At 37.4% G+C, this 23,455-nt stretch overlaps 3 protein-coding genes across 4 annotated transcripts; 1 reads left to right on the forward strand and 2 right to left on the reverse strand.

Annotated features, from left to right (window-relative positions):
• Window positions 1–232: 232 nt before the first annotated feature.
• Window positions 233–14,495, reverse strand: LOC111792829 (kinesin-like protein NACK2). Of its 2 annotated transcripts, none has more exons than XM_023674425.1 (15): window positions 14,380–14,495; window positions 13,824–14,079; window positions 13,566–13,655; window positions 13,353–13,453; window positions 13,138–13,251; window positions 12,972–13,053; window positions 12,766–12,833; window positions 9,946–10,005; window positions 9,745–9,869; window positions 8,854–9,052; window positions 7,213–7,347; window positions 6,853–6,921; window positions 5,863–6,777; window positions 812–1,119; window positions 233–719 (listed from the first exon to the last, which is right to left on the reverse strand). In XM_023674425.1, exons 2-15 carry the CDS (start codon window positions 14,050–14,052, stop codon window positions 392–394), a joined length of 2,823 nt encoding a protein of 940 aa, XP_023530193.1. In that variant the 5' UTR covers window positions 14,053–14,079; window positions 14,380–14,495; the 3' UTR covers window positions 233–391. The 2 variants fall into 2 exon arrangements, with proteins under 2 accessions (XP_023530193.1, XP_023530202.1); XM_023674434.1 differs by having other exon boundaries at window positions 14,225–14,485.
• A 1,614-nt stretch (window positions 14,496–16,109) lies between these two features.
• On the reverse strand, window positions 16,110–18,759 carry LOC111793019 (putative pectinesterase/pectinesterase inhibitor 45). The gene is made up of 3 exons (XM_023674693.1): window positions 17,685–18,759; window positions 16,893–17,053; window positions 16,110–16,811 (listed from the first exon to the last, which is right to left on the reverse strand). Exons 1-3 carry the CDS (start codon window positions 18,641–18,643, stop codon window positions 16,123–16,125), a joined length of 1,809 nt encoding a protein of 602 aa, XP_023530461.1. The 5' UTR covers window positions 18,644–18,759; the 3' UTR covers window positions 16,110–16,122.
• Window positions 18,760–20,026: 1,267 nt separating this feature from the next.
• On the forward strand, window positions 20,027–21,328 carry LOC111778386 (aspartic proteinase CDR1-like). The gene has a single exon (XM_023658178.1). It carries the CDS (start codon window positions 20,027–20,029, stop codon window positions 21,326–21,328), a length of 1,302 nt encoding a protein of 433 aa, XP_023513946.1.
• The last annotated feature ends 2,127 nt before the right edge of the window (window positions 21,329–23,455 follow it).

Below are 23,455 nucleotides of genomic sequence, written 5' to 3' on the forward strand. Positions count from 1 at the left end.
CTAACATATTTCTCGAAGTAGAGAGGTTATTCAAGAAAATAATGGGACAAATTTTCATACGGAAACTAGCATCGAGTGTAATTTTTACATAATTCAAGAAAATTTGATGCAAGGTTTACATGAATTAGTTGAAGAATATTAGAGTTCTTTAATTATTCAGACTCTTACCTTGCATTAACTGATTACATCAGCAACAGCGAAAAAAGCTCATCAACAGCAAAAAAAGCTTATCAACAGCAAAAATGGCCATTTGCACAACTTGGGAGAAAATTTATACATAATCTAGGTTAGTTCATTTCTTACCACAGCTCCCACTAGAAGTTTCAGAGGGTTGAACATTTCATAGCAAAGAGCTCATCAAGGCAGTATCTTAGCATATACAAAGATCATATTATAGATTTAACAGATTTGAGATTAGATTCCAGCCCATCCAAGTCTTCCTATCGGAAGGACAAACAAAGTTGAGTTGAAACATCTCCTTGCTAACATGTTCCCCTGATTCACAGAACCCAACTAGCTTTGCAACAATTTTTGCACTGTCCTGTATGTGTTTCATGTTAAGGGGATCTGTCCATAACTTGTTGACTAGCTGCAGCCTTCTCTGTTTTCCAACTTGTGGAACTTCCCATTTCACATACAACATTTCTCTTTCCTCTGCTGTTAGCTTAGAGCTCACCCTCTTCGCAAGATACTCCCTTTCTTGCTTCAGAGCCTTGACACTGCGCAGCATTGCAACCGTCATTATTGTTGTTTGTATTCAAATGAAAGCTTAAGAAACATCTCATCTCATCTCAAGTTACAGAGCTTATACCTTGCATAAACAGAGCTTGCAGGTTCATCGCCTAAAAGTGCTGGACTCGCATTTCCAAGCTCCGCTAAGTGTTGCTCCAACCATGTTAATCTTCTCCATTCAACTTCCATATAAATTTGATCAGATGGGTCTCCTTTAAACAGCAAGTAAAACTGTGTCCGATGTACAAGGGAAACATGGCAAAGATGCCATAACATGATGATTTGCTTTCTCTGATCTTCAAATATAGTATGCCAAGAAACTGGAGTATGTTCAATTGTGTCCATTGCCGCTTCAGTTCCATTCTCATTTTTCTCCAGATCCAATACCTATACATATGTTCAATAAGCATGTAAATAAAATATATGTAAGAAGAAAATTGTCTCATTTCTGGTTCGTAATAAATAAATGATAAATACATATACACGTACATATAGGGAAGAAAGAATAAAATATCAGCTGGCCTATGTAAGGTTAAATTCAAATTGTCAACGCCATTCTGTAGACATTTGTAAACTGCCATTCTAACTCATTTTTGGGACACGATATATCTTTGGATGAAAAATTACCATGAATGGGGTTGTCAGAACAAACTTTACTACTTTGGGGATGAGGACCTTCTATTCAACCTTTATTATAACATACTTCAATTTGTTAAGTTGCTGTCAGAGGCTCATGGGACAGGAAAGAAGTGCTCTTTGCACATTCTAATAGTAACAAGGTTAAGCTTAGAAATTGGGGAAGTCAGTTTGGGGTTTTGTCTTTATCATTATTGGCGTATTCTCTCTACGATGTATGTTATAATAAAGGTATTCTGATCTGCAAGGTATTCTGATCTGCAAGGTATTCTCTCTGCAAGCTGGTAAACTCTCTCCCCTCTTATTTTGCAAAAGAAAACACACAAAAACCATGAACCTATCTTTCCTAATATCCGTATATATATACTATCCATATTCCACTAATGGTTCCCTCCTTACACAGCTTTCCCCTAGGTAACTAACTTGCAGAGGAGGAATTCCCCTTCTTGACCCTTCTGGAATATTGGATGGTAATTGGGGGTCTAATCTAACATCACCCCGGGGTCAAAGTAACTTTGTCACCCCAAGGAGATACACCTCAAGAACTGGCTGCACCCAAGTAGTTTCATGAGCACATAAGTCTTCTAAGCTCGCAAGTAATTCAGTCGTTCCAATGTGCGCATTCTTTCGATGATCCGAAATATCATCTGGTTACAGTAGCCATTCATAGTCATCATTAAGTACGAGAGGTCCTTACTGCATGGATTGAGCATCACCCAAAGCTTTTTTAAGCTGAGATATATAGAAATGGATTAATGGAGGATGTACCTGGTAGTTGGAGCCAATAGGCAACAACTGGCGTCAGAAGTCATGTAGCCGCTCCCAAGTAGCTTCATGGGCATGCAAGTCTTTCCAGCTCACAAGTAATTGAGTCGTTCTAGTGTGCATGCAAGTCTTTCGATAGCCAAAAATATCATTTGGATCCATTAGCCTTCATAGTCATCATTAAGTATGGAAGGACCCTACTGCACAAATTGTGAATCGCCCAAAGCTTTTTTAAGCTAAGATACACAGAAAACTGGAATGGAGGTTGTACCTAGTAGTTGGAGATTCTGGTTTTGTGATAAATACTGCTCCCAAACCAACTCCCAAGGCGTCCGTCTCCACTATGAATGGCTGATCAAAATTTGGAATCTAATAATGGAATTCTTTAGTCTCTCGAAGGCCTCTGTTGCTTCTTCAGTCCACACAATTGGTTTGCTTTCAACAATTAGGATAGGGGAGCTAATGTGCATTCTAAATTTTCCACAAACCACCTATAGTACCCTATGAATCCCAGAAAGCCTCTCAACTCACGTCTGTTCTGTGGTATCGGCCATTTGATTAAGGCACAAATCCTTTTTGGGTCTGCTTGAACTCCCTCAGCTGAAACCCAATGGCCCAAGTATTCAATATTCTCGTTGGCAAACTGACACTTGGCCCCATTGGAATACAACTCAACAAGGATGATGTCATGGACAAAAGGCCAGAATATGCAATTGCTAAGAGATTGAAATGTGAATGGGCCAGTGTGGGATCGAAGGTCATAGCCAAAAATTCATAAGGGCCTTCTTCATGGGTTCTGAATGCAATTTTGGTTATGTCGTTCTCATGTATTCGAATTTGATGGTAGCCTGATTTCAGATCTGATGTTGGAGTAGATTGGAGATCCTTGCAACTCATCAATAACCAGAATTGAGAAACTTATCTGGTACTATAACCATCCACCAACCTTCTTTTTGACAAGCAACACAGGGCTAGAATGTAGGATTATACTCGACCAAATAATTCTCACTATCAACATTTTATTCATTAAGTGTTCAAATTTATCCTTCTGTAATGAGGATGACGGTAAGGATGTATTCATAAGAGCAGTTCCTTCCAATAACTGGAGATCGTGTTGTGTGGTGAATCACTAGGCAATTGAAAAACATCAGTAAAGTCCCTGATCACTTAATTGTTAGTAAAAATTTTCATAGGCTACCATTATCTACAACTCATGGGATTAGGAAGTGATGATATTGGGGAGCGATGACAAGTGCCCTGAATTCCACTAAGAATCTATGGTCATTACGGCCCCGTGTTTTTTAAGGTCACGTAGGCCTTGGTCAATCTTGGATTACCTTTTAGCATCACTTTACGTGGCCCCCAAATAAATAACCTTCATCGTTAGAGATGACCTCAGTACACCCAATGTGTGAGAAGCCACTACATCCCTAGACTGACATCTACACCCCCTAATTCTAAGGTTAGAAAGTTTTCACAAATTGTGCTACCAACCCCATTGCCTTTTACTGCGACACCAGTTCCTATCATCACTTCGTAGTTGGTTATTTGTTAAGGAATGTTTGTGGTGGGTTATTTGTTAAGGAATGTTTGTGGTGGGCTAATTCTAAGGTCATAGGAGGCCTAACTACTCTCTTTAATGGATGTGTGGTGGGCTTAGGGTTGGCCAATTGAGCCCTGGTATTAGGGAGTGCGATATGTTTTCCGGCCTCCAATCTGTTCATGATTTCCACAAGTTGTCTCATTGACATGATCATATGAATCCCAAGGGGTTGCCAACACATAACCTCATCCCTAACTACCGGATCCAATCCATTCAAAAAAGCATTTTCCAATGATTTGTCTATCAAGTGAAAACGTGGTGCCTTCAAATGTGTTTCAGTACTCCAATATTATTTCCTATTTTATGGTTAGGAACCTTCCTCGCACACTTCCTTTCTTTGATGTGTCAACAAACATATTTCCAAATCATTCTAGTTCTACAAGGGTTCTCATCCCTCCAATTCTCAATACTAGTATAATGTGACACCTCCAAAAATCACAACTGTAACTGGTAATTTCTCAGAATAAGTGAGCTTATGCATTTGGAAATATCTGTCATCCTTGAAAAGCTACGAACCTTAGTCATCTCCTCCAAACCTATGCATTTCGACTCTCAGTGTACTATGATCCTCTGTTCCTTCTTATGTTTTCTGCATTTCATCAGGAGTTTGTCCCAATGTCTCACACTAGAGTTTTTCCATTCCTTTTCTCCCCAATGTCTCAGTAGAGTTTTTCCTTTCATTTTGCTTATGACCAGAGCCTTCAATAATAGTTGAAAATGAAGTTCTTATCCTCGTTGTACTCAACAATGATATCTCAATGACCACATTCGCGAACATCTTTTTTGGTTTCATCCACATTTTGCTTGGCTTCATCTGCTTGAACATTGAGGCATTCCACCATTTTTTTTTTCAACGATGAAAAATTGTTTTCCATCACTGGAAATTTCTCAACATTCTTCTCGATACTTTTAATTTCTTGATTGGTCATATCCAAACATTCTTTGCGTCTCTTCTAAGTCATTTTTACAAATTTACTAGGACGAACTTATCCAATACCAATATGCAAGTTATCTCCGGATGATGTTGATATTAAGAAGAAAGAAATGCCTAAGGCTTTACAAAACTCCCAACCAATTGGAGCCCGAGAGGGCTGGTAAACTCTCTCTCTCTCCCCTCCGATTTTGCTGAAGCAAACAGACAACTCGAAACATATCTACTTTCCTCTTAATATCAGCATCTCCGGATGATGTTGACATTAAGAGGAAAGAAATGCCTAAGGCAATACAAAACCCCCGACCAATTGGAGGGGAGAGAGGGCTGCTAAACTCTTTCTCTCTCTCCCCTCCTATTTTGCTAAAGCAAACACACAAAACGCATAAACATATCTACTTGCCTAGCCACCTTATATATATACTACCCACATTCCAATAGTGTTCCCCTCCTTGCACAGCCCTCCCTTGCGTAACTAACTTGCAGAGGATGAATTCCCTTTCTTGTCCCTTCTAGAATATTGGCTTATAATTGGGTTCCTATAATCCTAAGATTCCCTACTTTTGGAGCCTGGTGAGTGTAGCTGGTTAAATTTTACATGTTCACTAAAGACTGTTTTACAAAGCCCACTAAACTTCTAGAGGAGCCATTTGAGGAAAGCCTACTTCTCTATGGGAAGCAAACGCATCCCAATTTAGTATGCTTTGTGCAGTTATTCTACTTCACTTCTGTATCTCTTTCAAAAAAATCCTAGGATCCGTAAAGAGAGAGGATTGTTTTGGTGAGAAAGGGAGGTCACAAAAGGAGGGTTGATGGCTACATTTGGTTAGTCAAAATTCTATGTCAAAGTTGTGTTGGAAGTGTAGCCTATATTTTCCTATTTATCACACTATCTTTTTCCTCGTGTTTGAATTATCCCTGCTATAATTTATATTAGCTGTATAGCATAGACTTATGTCTATCCCCTTGATTACTGATTGCTTATATTTTCCTATATTTTTCACTGTGCCTTTTCGGGGTGTGCTTAACACCCTGCTGCAATTTATACTAGCTATAACATGGACTTAGCTGTAGCTGCCTATAACTGGCAACTGGCTGATTTCTTTACACGCTTAACTGATACTGTATTCTCAAGTTATCGCGATGTACATGACTAATATAATGAGACAAAAAAGAATCTGAGCAATTTATATACCTGGCAAACCAGCAGTTGCTTCTGATACTGTAGTTTTGCCACCCGTTCTTTTAACTCAGTAACATAAGCTCTTATACTCCGTATATTCTCCTCAGCAGCAGTCTTGAACATTCTCTGCATTTTTTTCACATTAACTGAGTTAGATTGCTGTGATAGGGGAGTACTATCCCTTGATACATTTCTGCAGTTTTCATCACAGTTTGGTGTAATTTTGCGCGTCCTTGAACGTTCATCAAGAGCCGAAGTCACTTTACAAGGAACCCTGTTCTCTGTTTCATACTTCGTTACACTACGGGAAGAAGACATAGGAGAGCATGGGGATCGAATAATTTGATGCATGTTTGTACCGTTATTCAATGCAAAAGGAAGTACTTTTTTCCTTTTATGCTGGTTCTTCAACTCCGGTGTATCCTCGTCGTTTGGACTTGGATAAGACGAGACCAAATTGTCAATAGATTTCTGAACATTCTCAAGCTTCTTTTCAAGAGATTCAATTGCAGTTCCTTCAGATTTAAAACGAAGTATCTCTTCCATCAGGTTTGTCTTATCTCCAGCAATGGTTTCTTGAGGAATGGAGATTAAAACATGCATGTCCTTGATTTCGGATAGCATCTTAGCAATAGTTTCAGAGGCTTCTTGACTTCCCAGTTTATGGGAAGCAACCTCCCTATGCAACACGTCAAGGGCTCGATTTGCTTCCTCACCAAGCTGCCTCTGACAGTGTTCTAGCTTTCTGATTTCATGCACAATAATGCATGGATCTATTGACGGTATTGATCGCCTCAAAGCTCCTTTCCTTCCTACTACTACACTTCTTAGCTTGGATCCTGGAGGAATTTTAGTGGGAGTTCGATCATCATCTCCTCGAAACGATAGGCACCTAACTACATGAGAAGGCCCACATTCATCTATTCCCTGCAAAAGTCAACAAGTCAATGATTAAAAATATCAATAATAACGGTGAATATTATAAACCTCAAAATAATGTACCTTCGGTTCCCCATATACTTTTTTTTCTTGTTCAAGTTGACACCTTAGCTCCTTTATTTCTTTCTCCATCTACGAAAGAGATTTTCTTATTACAATAATTATACAGAGACACGAAAAATTCAGGTCTTTAGACCCAACGAAAGAACAGACAAGTTTAGGATTATTTTACTAGAATGGAAACGCTCAAAAGCTGGGCTCTCAATGAGCAAGAAATAAAAACTCAATCTAATAATAGTTCTGCGGCTGTATAATTACAGCTATCCAATCACAATGGCAGTCTGTCAGGGAACGGCCATTGGACACGCATGGAAACTAAAACATTTAATAAGTTGTATGTGAAAAGTTTTTTCAATGTGATACCTGCTGAATCTTTTTATCCTTTTCCAGTAGTAAAGACTGTAAACACGTAGAAGACACCTCTGGACTTTTGAGTTCAGCCTCAAGTCTGGCGACTTCACTTTGCAAATGTTTCAATAATCTGTTGTCTGAGACAACCTAGAAAGAGGATGATTGAAACAAGTAGTAAATCGATCAAGCCAAATTCATCTTTAAATTCTTTATTGCATGAATGCCTTTGACAACCTAACCATTCCGGGGTTTTTTCAAGTTCCAATATCAATACAATATCTTTTATGCAAAGAAACCAAAGATCTAATATCAGAGAGAGATAGTTATATTCCGTGCAAAGAAGGATATGCAGGGGTTGAAAATGTTGGTAGTGACAACATTATTAGACTCCAAGTTACCGACATTTTATAAATATTTCAGAAGAGATTGAGAAAATGGTTGAAATAGCAATGATATTTGAAACCTGAACTATGTTTTATCCACTGATACTAAGATAATGGATACCTTCAACAACACTGTTTAAAATTAGGAGGACAAGGAAGCGTGAACAAACACAATTGGGAACAGAGTTTTTATTTTATATAAAAATAGGTTGAATTAGACAGTGTCTGTCTTACACTAGTGTTTGTACATCCGAGGTTTCTAGAGATCTTGTAGCATGTACTCTTAATTCTGCACACTCGAAGTTTCCATATTCAAGACTAACACATACTTCCAAAGACGGTTCAAATTTCACTTCATCAACTGTAGACAAAAGTTTGTGACCCTGCTTTTGTTCTCTTATTCTTTTAATGGGTGGCTTCATTGACTGGGAGTTCTTTTTGTTTATATATTTGGTTGTTCAGGTGGAAATATGGTTTCTTGGTGCTGCTGTCTCTGGATTCTATAGGCCTGGTTTGCTAACAATTTTGATTTTTAGTGTTCTATGTTTAAAATTTACGCTTACTTTCCACCTATTTCTCAATTATGATTTTTACTTTTCTTAAAAAAATACGTGAATTCCTAGTCAAATTCTAAAATTAAGAACTACTTTTTGTTTAATTTTTAAACTTGACTTAGTTTTTGCAAACATTAGTAGAACTAGATAACCACATATATAAACTTATGGGTAGAAGTAGTGTTTATAAACTTAATTGTCAGAAACTAGAAACTAAAAACCAAATCGTTATTCAAGCCTAAGCTTTCTGGCTTTTTGTTTTTTGGTTTTTTTTTAATGGTTGTAGTAATGCTCCATGTTGAGTTTCTTCTTCTTGTCTTTTTCCCTTCCCCTTTTTATCTCACTCTCCAGAGAGTTTTCTTTTTCTTTTTTTTTTCCTTCCAGAACATTTCCGTCTCATATTATCAATGAAAAGTTGAAAAGCTATCTTTTATTTAAGGGGGAAAAGGTAATTTCAATACAGTAACTACAATAATCAAAGGTAGCTCTTGATTCTTCACAAAAACTCATTGATTGCGGGGACATGGGATCCTATATGCAAGGGCATTCGTCTTAACTTGAGTCTAAATATTGCTACGAGACTTTTAGAGAGACCTCAAAATTTTCCAAATAAGCTACTAATGAGACTAACAAAATAAAACTAACAATAACATTGTAATAAAAAATTACGACAAAATCTTACGGTATTTGAAGTACAATTTAATATTTTTACATACCATGTTTACTTGGGCATTATTGGTAACTTCCTTTGCACTAGTTGCAAACGAAAGTGTATTCCTTGTTTGCTCCACATGACTTAAAGCTGGGCTCATGGTACAAATAATTGCTGTACGAGCATTTCCCCCAAGTGAGGACTGCAATATTCGTGTAAGTTTTGAATCCCTATATGGTATGTGGCCACCTCTTCTCCCACCACTGCAAAAAGAGAAGAGAAGATTGAACTACATAATTACTTTTCCTAACAACAAAAGAAGTAAAGGAATACACTGTCTTTTACTGCAATATACTTTCCTGTCGTCCACTCCCTCCCCAAAGTGAACAATATTCATGCACCTTCTTTAATCCCCATATGGTATTGTAGCCATCTTTTGCCCAGCATTACAAAGAGAGAAGAAAAAACCATATAATTTCCTTACCCTATAATTAAAAGGAGGCTTTCCAACTTTTTGAAGATAGAAATCTGAGAAAACTGTTTGATTTTTTTTTTTTTTTTTTTTTTTTTTTTTTTTNTTTCTTATTTTCCACCCTCCATAAAAGAACCCATATTCTCAGAGGGGGAAAAAGAAAAGTAAATTAAAACATCTTGTACTACTGTATGCAACTGAGACAACCTTATCGATGCCAACCTTATCGACAACCGGTCTTCTTTTTCAAGGAAACAAAATTAATCAATATTATGAAGAAGTAAAAGCAATGTTACAAACAACTCCTAGGAGAAAATCAGAGCAACCCTAAAATTCCAGTTGAACAAGTTAACCCTATAACTAGCTAGAGCAAATACTTCAAGTTGGATGTGGAATCACGATGTAATAAATTGTCAAAACTTTACCTTTAACTCTTCAGTTTATTAAAGGAATGAAATTAAATTAGATTGAATTGGCTTTTACCTTAGCTTTCTAATGACAGTTGTAAGTGTCAATAAACTACGGTTGATGTGGCTACCTTCCTTCAATCTTGTACCATCTGCACTAGTTTGAGAAACACGTTCACTTCCAGCAAGGTCCACAAGGTTCTGAAAATTATAGTTCCAGCTACCATAAATAGTCTTCTATGTGATAAGAAAGAGAGGAAAGTAATGGCCAACATACCAAACTTGCTATGAAAGATTTCACACAATTTGTAGCTTCCCGGAGGCTACTTTCAATGGTCTGAAAAGAGAGGAAAAGAAAGTGGGGGTTATTACCAAGAGAAGAGACCATATGAATCTAAACAAAATATATAAGATATTCTATATAAGAATCTATATAGTGTGTGTATATATATAGTATGATACAAGACAATAATGAGTGAATAAATCTAGAAAGTCCATGTTCAACAAATGTTTAATACCTCAAAACTTACGCACTTGTCAAATCTTTTATATACATATGGTATGATATACGACCCATCATGAGTGAATAAATCTAGAAAGACACACTATAGTTTGAGAAATATGTCCATAGACAACAAATGTTTAATATCTCAAAACTCACATTAGTCAAATGGAGAGATAAGGTGTAACAGCTCAAGCCCACCACTAGCAGATAAAAATTAAACAATCAATCAATCTCACTTACTCCCCTCCAATCTCAGAGAATGAGTTTAGGACTTGTAAGAACAAGGAGGCATGTACTCCCACCATATCAATAAATTTCTTATATTGAGATGTAGAGCAGGAAACTTAAAGTTTTTACAGGTAATAACGCCTCATCGGAAAAGATCAAGAACAAGATTTCTTAAGTGGTCAAAGGGCAGAACTTGAGCAGGAAAAGGAGAGAATTCTTGCAACTTAATCAATCTCTTTGAGAAGCCTGAGTATTATCGAAATTCAGACTTGTGGGACTGGGGCACAAAACAATCACTTAAAACTGCTGGTAATAACATGAGCAATACGTGATGTGGGAAGAATAATAATGAGAGAGATCAAATATGGTGTGAGCATTTTTGGGATTTTAAAGGAGGGAATTCTCCAAGAATCAAGTCTTTATTAGAAACAAACTAGGGTAAAGAACTAGGAATTAAAATAGAAAATTAAAAGAAAAAAGAAAACTAAAATCCAAATTGGAAACTAAAAGGAATTATTCAAGGATTTAACCAAGATTAATATAAATTTATGCCAAAAAAAGGAAAACTAAAATCTTACCACATCATCAAGTTTTTCTAGGAGAAACAAAAAAGAAAAAGTCATTTCTTTCGATGGTTGGAAAATTTTCCCACTAAAAATGTTAGCTTCTTAGCCATGTCTGGAGCATCAAAACAATCCTCAAAGTCAAACCAATGAAAATTTTCTGTTCTTTTACGGACCCATTAGAAAATTTGTTACATGCAAAATAATTTAGGAAGAAATTTGTAGAAGAATATCATGATAATAACGCTTCATCTTAGATATCCCCCTTCCAAAAAAAAAATCTCACGTTAATTCCAATCTTGAAGATGTTTAAATTGAAAAGAATGGAGGGTAGGTTAATTCCTTTAGATATGGGCCAGCTCAAGTTTTGCAACAAAAAAGATAGGCTTGCAATTGAACTGGGCCTCGCAATTTCTAGAGCTCCCATGCAATTACTAATTCCCATGAGGATATCCAACACTATACTGACTTGACCTGATCGTTGATCCTAGCTCATAGTGTTACCTAACCTACCTTACTATCAAACAAATCCAAAAGAATACAAAATCCTAACTAACAAGTATATGAATTGCTTGATGGAGAACATATACGATCAACATGAACCCATGTTTCGTAGCCACTTTACTAACTGCAAACAGAGTGGAACTTGGGGAATATGTAACAACAGTAAGGCAAACAATGAATAAGATCGCTACAAAATACAGATTCAATTCCAAGGTTCTCTTGTTAGAGATCTTTTGAGTTAGGCTTCTAATTTACCAAGCTGAACTTAAAGAATGGGTATCGCCAAGGATAAAGTTAGGTGACAAATGCATGATTAAACACGTAACTCAAGTTGACTCTACTTTTCTATTCTTTTCCTCTCTCTCTCTCTCTCTCTCTCTCTCTCGTTTGGGGAAAGTAATGCACTTTCATTCTGTTTGGAACACTGATCGACTCTATGAATAGATAAGTCCAGCCTCTTAGGAACTTTTTATTAGTGGAAACCAGCGTTAATTAATACAAATAAAAGAACAGAGCTTAAAGAACAGAGGCCCATATAAAAAGAAAGGCTCAAATTAACAGGGGAGAACAAAAAACTTTAAGAAACGGGTATAAGAAAAGATAGTAGTACAAAATAAATTTGAACCAAGAGCTAAGAGAAGAAATAAAATGTGTCAAAATCTAAAAATCTTCTCACCAATACTGAACCATCTATCCTTGTTCCTATTTCTTTCCAACCATGTAAACTATGTTATGGGAAAGAAATTGACCTACTAGAGAACACAATCTCTTGAAAAGAAGGTCCTCATAACTTCTCCCCTCATCTCGTGAACTCACTCCCCTTCCATACTATGAGAGTGAAAGGGCACAACCACAAACAAAACCTTCGACTATCTATTGTGTCTTTTAAAATAGATAGTGATCACATCTCTCCTTTACAGCTTACTGTTACGGGAGGGAAGAGTATTCCAAATTGTAAGCCACCAATACTACTACATGCTTCTAGTTAACTTTGGGCCTTAAAATTAACAAGAACTGCTTATTAGCAGGGACCGATTGGGATGAAGTTAAACTCAAAAGATGAGCTTGTTTAGTAGGTATCCCTTCCTTTGTCATATCTAAGCTTACCCTAAAGGTCAAAATCCTAGTGCCTTTCCTTTTGGATAAGGTGGGCTAATTATATGGGGGTGAGGTTGTTTCACCACCGTCGCTTTTTTTGTGGTTAAAAACCCCTATTAAGGAGAAATACGATTCCACATTCAATAGGTAAATCACATTATTTATTTTATTCGCATCATTAACATATTTTGGAGCTTACCAGCCTGATAATCTGATGTGATCGTGAGCTTTTATCATTGAGAGCAGTTTCGCCAACTTGCCTTTGGGCTGTAGAGACAACATTGTTAAAACAAAATCATTAGAAGTATTTTAACTGAATACAAAACCATGAAATCGCTATCAAAAGTGATCAAAATGAAGATAACATACAACATGAAGAAAAATAATAATAACAAAGATGATTACCTTCACATATTCCAATTAATTGCCTAAGGTGTTCGTTGTCCTTGACAATTTCTTCTACCAATTTTTCCACAGTGGTTCCTTTCTGTATTTAAAAAAGGAAATGTTTTATCTGTACTAAATATGGCTGGGTAAAGGTCAACTCATAAGGAGGACTCGTTAACAATACCTCAGGGTCATCCAAGAGACGAAGAGATCCAGTTTTGCTATTCAAAAGGTCAACAACAGTCTCGTTATATATTTCCAGAGCTGAAAATTTTAGAAGAAAATTTCTCTCTGGTGTCTACAATATGAAATAGAAAAGATTAAATGAAATATAACATGATCCAGTGAACAATACGGGATAAAGTAGAAAAAACATATATAAAGCTTTAGATAGCTCACATTCTTGATGTGTACAAATATGTCATTGACAGCGTTCTCAGTAATGCCTCTCATGGTAAATGTCTTACCACTGCTGGTCTGTCCATATGCAAAAATTGTGGCTGCAGGAAAATAAGAATTTAGTAACAGTGGGTAACATTCAGAACAAAAGCTCATTCACAAAAAGGTTGTATATTGCAAATGAGCCGCAGCATGGTGCAAATTCGTTGTTACCATTCATTCCTGTAAGAGCAGATAAAGCAACATCTCTCGCACCCTCTTCATACACCCGTTGAGTAGAGCATGTAGGATCAAAAACTTTATCTGTCGCGTATAAGAAGGGAAAAAAAGCTATCAAAATCTCCAGAAAATATTTTGCATACAAGGAAATTGAGCTTTCAAATCTCCTTTGATTTCATTACTTTATCAACTATAACAAAGGAAGAACATGAACAGCAGAAAAAAGTTCAACAGTTAATCTCACGAACATACCAAAGCAGTATGGATTTACAGGCCTCTCATGATTGGGATTCTTGAACACAATGGTATGTTCATCCAAGCAATCCCATGCAATGAGATCGTACATGGCTTGCTCTCTCCGGTTGAGAGGCCTTACACGTACAGTGACTAGTATCTTCTCCTCACGAGTTCTCGGACCCCCTGGAGTCGTAGAAGGGGTCCTCTGAATTTTGGACAACGGCGTGGCTGGCGTTCTAACCATCTCCTTCGTTGCTCGTGAGCCCTATGGCTAACAACACAACAATTAAGCAATAATTACTCAAGTTTTTCAATTAGCAGACAAATTATCCCCCAAGAATACCAACATTTAACACTCAGTACACGGAATTGATTAAAATCGAGTGAAGTTAGGCATCAAAAGTAAAATTACGAACGCGGAATCTTGAAAATTCTTGAAGTCTCATCAAAATTGGCGAGAAAAAGCAAGAATCAAAGAGGGAAAAATGAACATAAGTCGCGAATCATATAGTAAGCTCATGAATCATTCTGGTTATAGAAAAAGAAGCAAAGTAAGAGAAGGAGCGGTTACAGAGGAGATAATGGGAGAAGAAAGAACTGAAACGAAGGAGAAGGCGAGGCGGAAGATGGAGTGAGAGCATTTAGTGCAAAACGGGAGAGGAGAGAATCTGTGAGTGGGCGCTTCGAGATGAATATAGAGAGAGAGAAAAAAGAGTAACGGCTACTTTAAATTTGATATTTGAGGTGAGAGAAAGGTTTTAAAATAGGAATGTGAGTGGCATTGCCATTCGTCCACTCACTCACACACTCACCGATGGAGCGGGCACGCTTCATTATACGCCATAATGCTATTAAATCTTATTTTATTTTCTGTTAATTCTTTCTTTTTTTTATTATTATTATTAACTTACTTTTCATTCTTTCTAAATATTTTGTTTTGTTTGGTGAAATTTTTATCTTAAACTCGTGTCCCATTTTTAATAATAATTTTGATCAAATCATTTGTAATAATTACAAAGATGGTTGTATCAATAGTGTTATCAAAATAAAACATCTAACAATATTCGTATACTATAACCCCTTCAGATCATTACTTGAACATCATTTTCTAATGTCACGCGTATATGGTTCAAGATTACACTGACAATCTAATATTTTTCATAAATAATAGTTCATATAAGACATGTGAGTGGGGTATCTAATACAATAGGTTTGTGTAAGACTGGACCACAAAATATTTAATTTCTTTCTATAAATTTGTTAATGGAGAAAATTAATATTTCATAAAATTATCACATGTGACTCAATCTTAATTATAGGCAAGTTATGAACTCCTGCCAATGGAGTTTGTTCTTTTATTTGCATAGATAATAATGACTTTTAAGATCGAAATGAGTTTGTTCTTTCTTACCAGCATAAGAGTGCAACTTTAAGTATATGGTAAAGACTTATAGTTAATGAATTAAATTGATTAATTAAATATTTTAATTAATTAATTAATTTTACTCATAGGAGATTATAAATATAGATCCATAAGATCCCATAGCTATCTCTGAGTAATTCTAAAAAAATCAATTTAATTGAAAGAAAAAAAAAGTTGGTGGGTTCAAATTAATACCTGATATATAATAAATATAAAGTAGAATATATTCAAATTAAAGAATTTTAATTAATATTTAATATATTAGATAGGAAAAATATATTTTATTCAAAATATTTAAATTAATATTTAATATTACAACTTTGTTTGACACTTCAAGATTCTAAGTACAAAATGTTTGAATAAAATAATTTAAGCATTATGCTTTTCAATTCTTTTTGTTGCTGAGAGTAGAGTACATCTGAAAATTATTTATAATAGCTACTAACAATTATAATAAAATTGGAGGAGATATAAGGGTTGATAATAAGAGATAAATATATTCGGACAGTCTTATTAAAAAAAAAAATTGTAACAACCTGTCGACATGCATATTATTCCTAATAAAAAACAATTACAAAAGAAAATATACAAGAAAAAACTTAGTTTTCAAATTACCAAGAAATCTCTAGTTTTGTTTGAGTATATGGGTGTGGTATAGGTATTATGAGTACACAAGTAAATGTATAAATAGAAATAAATAGAAAAAAGAATTTAAAAAAAAAAAAAATTAAGAGGAATGCATGCAATATGACAGGTAGAAAAAATTTTGAAGTTCAAAAAAAAAAAAAAAAAAAAAAAAAAAAAAAAAAAAAAAAAAAAAANAAAAAAAAAAAAAAAAAAAAAAAAAAAAAAAAAAAAAAAAAAAAAAAGGATTTTGTTTGTGTGTTCATATCAAAATAGGCCGACATGAACTGGAGCCGACGTGCTCTGGATCCAATCCACCTCTAGAAAACTTCCTATCGTAAACTTCGCAGCCTCCTCCTTATCAATCACCTTATGCCCAGGCCACTTCACCCTGCCCTCGGTCTTAGCCCCAGGCCCATCGTTGTTAAACTCCGCATAGTACAACGTCTTCAGCGCAAAATCCCCTTCCCAAGCCAACCACCCATCCGGGTGAATTATGTCCTCAATTGTGGACTCCATTACAATCGTTCTTGAGTACTCCTTCCACGGCCTCCCCAAGTAGCTTTTGAACTGCGACTTCACTGCCTCCAGTGTCTTGTCCGGTAAAATCTTGCACCTTTGCAGCACTATGGCTGTGGTTTCGTGCCTGTCGCTTCTGCCCTGTGCTGTCACTATGTTCTGTTGCTTGTCTAACGGCTTTTTCACCATCATGTTGCAGTTTTGGAAAATGGCGGCTGCGTCTCCGAAGATGAAGTCGATGGTGCCTGTTATTAGACAGCTTCTGTAGAATTGGCGGTGGGCTTGTGCGTAGAGCGTGTCTTGGTACCCGTCGAAGCGGCAGTTTAGGAATATGGCTCGGTCTGCTTGGACTCTTGCTGCTACGGCTTGGTGCTTCTCTGGACCTGCTGTGTTTCTGAATCCTATGGCTTGTGCGAAGAAGCCGTCTCCAAGTGCCACTGCATGGAGATGGATTACAATAGTAAAGGAGGGCAGAGAAGGATTTGTTTAGGGTTTTGAGTATTGTATTTGTAGCTTACCGAAAGATGCGGTTTGGAAAGTTCTAACTCCATCTGCGAAGTTCTTGTTTCCACTTATCATGCTCTTTTGTGACCCATCTCCGTACATTGTCACATTTACCATCTTTTTGGTGATCACCACTGCCTCCTCGTAGATTCCTTCCTTTAGATAGATTACGTACCTGAAAAAGATTTGCTTTTTGTTATGCATTATGTGCTAATAAATTTGTTCTACCATTAGGATGGTTGGGAGGGAGTCAGCACGTGGTTAATGGTTGTGATTCCTAATATAGTATTAGAGTCATGGCCCTTAACTTAGGTATAAAGGTCAAGTTCGAGGGCTCCTTAGGTTGTTCAAGGACTCTAGAAATAAATAAAGGGTGTACTTTGTTCGAGGACTCTAGACAAGGAGTCAACCTCGATTAACAGGAGGCTATTTGAGGGCTTCATAGGTTGTTCAAGGACTCCAAAGACAAATGGTGTACTTTGTTAGAGGACTTTAGCGAAAGAGTTGAGGCTCGATTAAAGGGGTTGTTCGAGGGATTCATATGGTGGCTCGATTAAAGGGGTTGTTCGAGGGCTCCATAGGTCTCAAGGGCTGTTCAAACTTGGTGGTCATAGAGGGATGGTTGTTCGAGGGCTCCATAGGTCTCAAGGGCTGTTCAAACTTGGTGGTCATAGAGGGATGGTTGTTCGAGGGCTTCATAGGCCTAAGGGAGGCTCTATAATTAAAGGATTGTCGAGGATTTAGCTAATTTAGAAAATGATGATGGGATAAAGAGATTTGGATTTAGTAATTGATTGATGACATACCGTCCATCATACTTGGCAGGCATGGCAGCCAAGGCTTCATTAATAGTTTTAAAATTGCCAGACCCATCTTGGGCAACCACAACGTTAGGCGTAGGCTTATCCCCAGCCGTAGCGCTCTTCAACATCCTCCGCTCATTGCTATCCATCCAGCTTGGAAGTTCATCCTGGTCCATTAAACGACGTCGCGTTGCAGCACCCTCCCCAGGCCCCTCAGACTCAAACTTAGAGAAGAACGTAGCCACCTGCGATATCATGGCCAAGGAATTACTCGTCAATTCCTTCCCACTCTTCCCAATCTTCTCCATTTCGTGCTTCATCTTAGACCCATCAGGGAACCCATCAACACAAGTCTCATGATACGACATAACCGCACTCAGCCAGTTATTCAAATCCGGCGTCGCTTTCTCCGTCAGCTTCCCCTGATTCTTCTTACTCACCGCCGTCATAGACATCTCTAATTCCTCCACCGCGTCTTCCATCAAAACCTTACAGTCCTCGAACGCACCCTTCTCCTCCGGCGTCGCGAATTTCAAGTTAGTGGCCTTTTTCAAAGCGGATTTGACCTCAGCCGCCGCGGCGGTGATAGCCAGCTTAATCAGCTCTTTGGGGTCAGAGGATTTGGGGTTCGCCTTCAACCCGTCCTTCAAAATGCTCTCGCATTTCTCTTTATAGTCTGTGGAATTGCATATCATCACAATCATTTTCTCAGCACTGGACGCATCCTTGGACTCGGTGTCGGTGTCCGCGTTGGACTTGGGATGTTTCTTGGATTTTCCATCTTTGTTGGAGGTTTTGGAGGAGGAGGAGGGAGCAGGGGAGACCTGGATGAAGACGGCGGCGCCTATGAGGAGGATGATCACGGTGGCTAACACCACGGTTATAATGACTCTCTGTCGGAATTTACGTGCCCTCTCAAGTCGTCGGCGTTCAGAGATTTGGTCGAAATCTTGGAACACCATGGTGGTGGTGGTGGTGGTGGTGGATGAATTTGGTTAATGGCTAATGGCTAAGGCAGAGACAACTCTGCCTTAGGAGAATCCAAGCCAGAGGCCACAACACAAAATTAGTGAGAAATAATGGGAAATATGTGTGAATTTATTTACTCTTCTTTGATCTCTCCTTTGGATTTTTCCCTTTGATTTTGGGTTGGTTTAATTGCTTTCTTCCCTATCGAACTTGGGTTAATCTGTGTGCCCTCTGGGAGGTGTGGGGTTTGGGGAGTCTTATTATCATGGTAGCAATGGGGGAGTTTTGAGGTGTGTGGTATGCTATGCATTTCTTTTAAAAAAAGGAAAAAGTTAGTTAAAAATGTGGTACTGTTGTGAGGACACAGTTCCAACCGCAATACTCGCGCCGATATCACCTCCTCATCTTTCCTCTTCTTTCTCTCTCTCTCTCTCTCTCTTCATTTATACAATGTTTTTCTATTTCCTATGTTTATGGAACCATCCACTTGTCACTTAATCCAATTCCGTCAAAAAGGACGTGTCAAAAAACATCAATGGCTATTACATACATGTCCTATGTACACCTTTACGTCTGCATTTTGGTGGGTATTTAAAAATATTTGACAACTGTATACACATGTAATATGTATCGTCATCCTTTACTTATGGTGACCTGGCAAACTGCGAAAAGTCGTTTCTACCCCTCTCGTGTTAAAAGAACCCGATACCTTCTATTACCTAACTCTTGAAGCAATGTCCGTTGCAAACAAGCGGTTAAAGGCCGCGAACGACATGTCAGTGATCGCATAACAAGGGAATATCCTTATCGATTTCGTGACAACATTCACGATTCTGCCCCGGAATTTGTACAAAAGTGTCGCTACGACGTTGGCGCGTGTTGTTAAAGCGAAGCGAGTAGATGATTCGACTGGGGTTTTGGATCTTTGCTTCGCCCCGCGTAGCGTTGATGATTTGAATATTCCGGTCATTACGACGCGTTTTGCTGGCGGCACCGACGTGAAATTGTTACCGTTGAATACATTTGCAATGGTGGCAGATAATGTGGCTTGTTTGGCTTTACTTAGTGCAGGTGAACTTTTTGGTCGGATACAATCTCGAGCGCAAAAGATTGTCATTCAAATATAACGTTTGTGTTTAAAGACGACAAGTCGTTTCTCCATTGTTTGTTTTTTTATTACAGTGATTTCTCTTCCAAAACCACATGGTTAGGCAGAACATCCTAACCAAATTTGAAGAAGAAGATTATTTATGAAGCGTATCTAAAATTAAATTATTTTAATTTGTTATTTTATAACCGTTTTCTTTCATGCATATGAAATTCCCATGCAAACTCTCTCTCTCTCTAAATCCCATTACGTATAAATATTGGAGGCCATGGTTACTCAAATCCTCATCTCTATATCCATGCCTGCCATTTCAATCTTCTTCTCTCTCCTCCTCATCTCCTTTCGCTTCACCGCCGTCTATGGCGGCGGCATTGGCTTCACCACCACTCTCTTCCACCGCGATTCTCCACAATCACCCATCCGCAACCAATCTCTCTCTCACTACGACCGCCTAAATAACGCCATCCGCCGTTCTATCTCCCGTGCCGACGCTCTCTTCCAACGCGCCGCCGCTCTCACCGACAACACCATCGAATCTCCAATCTCCCCTGGCGGCGGCGAGTATGTAATGTCTGTGTCAATTGGAACACCGCCGGTGGCTTACGTGGCCATAGCTGATACGGGCAGCGATCCAGCGTGGACTCAATGCATGCCATGTAAGAAATGTTACCCCCAATCAAAACCCATTTTTGACCCCAAAAAATCCTCCTCTTTCCGTCACGTGCCTTGCACGTCCAATACCTGTCAGTCAGTGGGCGGCGCCACATGTGGGGACCAGGGGTCTTGCAATTACAGTATTGTGTACGGAGATCAAACCTACTCTAAGGGAGAGTTGGGAACTGATACGATCACCATCGGGTCAACGTCTGTGAACATGGTGATTGGATGTGGCCACGAGAGCGGCGGCGGGTTCGGCACCACCTCCGGTGTCATCGGACTCGCCGGCGGCGAACTCTCTATAGTCACTCAAATGAGCAAAAAAAGCGCCGTGAGCCGGAAATTCTCCTATTGCTTACCGTCGGTATCGAGTCAAGGAAGTGGCAAAATCAACTTTGGCAAAAACGCCGTCGTTTCGGGTCCTGGTGTCGTTTCGACCCCACTGGGCCCCAGAACGATGTATCAGATGACTCTGGAAGCCATTTCCGTTGGTAACGAACGTCACGCGGTCGGAAACGCTGTCGTAAAGGACAACATGATCATTGATTCCGGGACCACATTGAGTTACATTCCGAAGGAGATGCACGACGGCGTCGTTTCGTCGATGGCGAAGATCATCGGATCGAAGCGGGTGAAGGATCCCGGTAACTTTTTTGGTCTGTGCTATTCTTCAGATGGCCACGACGTGAATATTCCGGCCATTACCGCTCATTTCGCCGGCGGCGCTGACGTGAGGTTGGGGATGGAGAATATGTTTATGAGGGTGGCGGGTGGTGTGAGTTGCTTGATGTTGACGCCGATGACGGCGAGCGACCCGTTTGGGATTTGGGGGAATATAGCGCAGGCCAATTTCTTGATCGGATATGATTTGGAGAGGAAGACCTTGTCCTTCAAACCAACCGTCTGTGCTTAGAACTTCAAACTCTCCGACTACGTTGTTTTTTTTTTTTTTTTTTTTTTTTTTTTTTTTTTTTTTTNAAATTACATATTTTGATAAATATACCAAAATAATGGTTTGGCTTCATTGATAAATATACCATAATACATATTTATATTCTCTCTCTAAATTACCATATAATCCACGTCGATCCTCTTCCTACCGCCACGTGTCTTGCACTTCCAACGCTTGCCGCGACACTATCGCTGTGGGCTCCACAACCGAACCTGCAGCTATGATTATAGCTTAGGATAGGAGTATACATGATCGGAGTTAGGTTTAAGAATTTTTTTTTACCCAACCGTGAAGTTTGGGTTGGTTAGATTCCTAATCCAATCCAACCTGAAAATTTTCACCACCCAACCCAACCCTCTATTTTTGGGTTGGATTCCGGTTGTTAAAAAAATTATTATTTAATTTTTTTTTATTTATCCACACGTTATAATTATTCCGATAAAATATTAGATAAAAGATAATTAAAAGTTTACAAAGTTAAAAATATTTATATAAGAAACTAAAAATAATAAAATAAAATATTAAGGTATTTTTAAAACTATATATATATATATATATAATTAAAACAAAATTAATGTTTTTGATTGGTGTCAAATTTGAGTGGGATTGTTCTAAATTAGGACAAAGTATCGATCTGACGTAAACTTCTTAGTCTATTTTATATATTTTTATTTGGTTCGGGTCAACTTGAGAGTTTTGTCTCATGAACTCGAAACCAAACCGAATCAGTTTGGGTTTAGAAAAATGAACCCCAACTAACTCGAAAATCTAATCCAACCCAACCCAATCCAAACTATAAAGATTGGGTTGGTCCGGATTGTTGGGTTGTCGGGTTGAATGTACACCTCTAATTTCAAAATGGAAAAATAGAATTTCAACGCTGAGAAAATTAAAGACCCATTAAATCTATCTTCATTTTTCTTTAATATAAATTTACTTAAAATTTAGTTTTATTTAATTCTATATATATATATAAACAAAAGTAGATTCCAATGCTTTATTTACATCAATATGAAATGTCCAACCATTGATATTTAGCAATTTTTATTTTTATTTAAAATTAAAGTAATTAATTTTGATCAATTTTGCTTGTTTTAATTATACATGTGGTATGTCTTAAATGGGATCATTTATTAAAATCTCACCATATATTAAGCATATATTATTAATATAATTGTTATATTTAGAAATTTTAATTAACATATTTTCCTAACAATATTATGTTCTCATATTTAGAAATTGATGGAACAATTTAATTCCATTCTATATTTTTACAATAATGTAATTAGAATTTAGGATAATAACAAAGGGTTTATTTAAAATTTTGTTTATATTTACCCTCTAATAATTAATAGTTAATTAAACATTAATAAATTTAAAAAAAAACTGGCTATAAGAAAACTCTACCCATAAAAATTTATACCTCTACTCGAAAGTTGAGATAGGAGGTGAATCGATCAAACTTTGGTAATTATATTAAGCAGGATCATTTGTGATTAATTTTTATTTGACGTTAAAATTGGGTGATTCACGTTAAATCAATCTAATCAACTGTAGATTAAAAACTTATATAAATGAGATGTGTGCAATTTGTTTAAGTAATAGAAACCCTGTTTCAAAATACTTCACGGGAGAAAGACATGTATCAAGATATCTTACCTTCTCTATTGCTAATTCACACCATGAGATTCTTGCGAGTCTCATGACGGCTTTTGGACCATCCACTGTAGGATATGTTTGCATGGGTCAATATCAAGATAATCTCTTTGAGAAACTATTATCATTTAAAAAAATAACGTTAACGTTACCATGACAATAAAGATTTTATTTTGAATATTTCTTTATTGAAAAATATTCTTTTCATGACTTGTTTTCAATACGAACTTGTAAAATTCAGTTAGCTCGCATTTGGGTGATCACTAACATGAGTCTTTACGGGTCTAATGAACCCAACTGTCAACAATTCATTTTGTAGAATTCAGTTAGCTCAGGTTTAGCCATATGACACACATTTGTGGCAGGCGATCTCATCCCCAATATAGTATCAAATCTCATGATTTATCTGTCCATATGGAGATAAATACTTTA

This window comes from Cucurbita pepo, chromosome LG01 (assembly GCF_002806865.2).
Source record: "Cucurbita pepo subsp. pepo cultivar mu-cu-16 chromosome LG01, ASM280686v2, whole genome shotgun sequence".
NCBI lineage: Eukaryota > Viridiplantae > Streptophyta > Magnoliopsida > Cucurbitales > Cucurbitaceae > Cucurbita > Cucurbita pepo.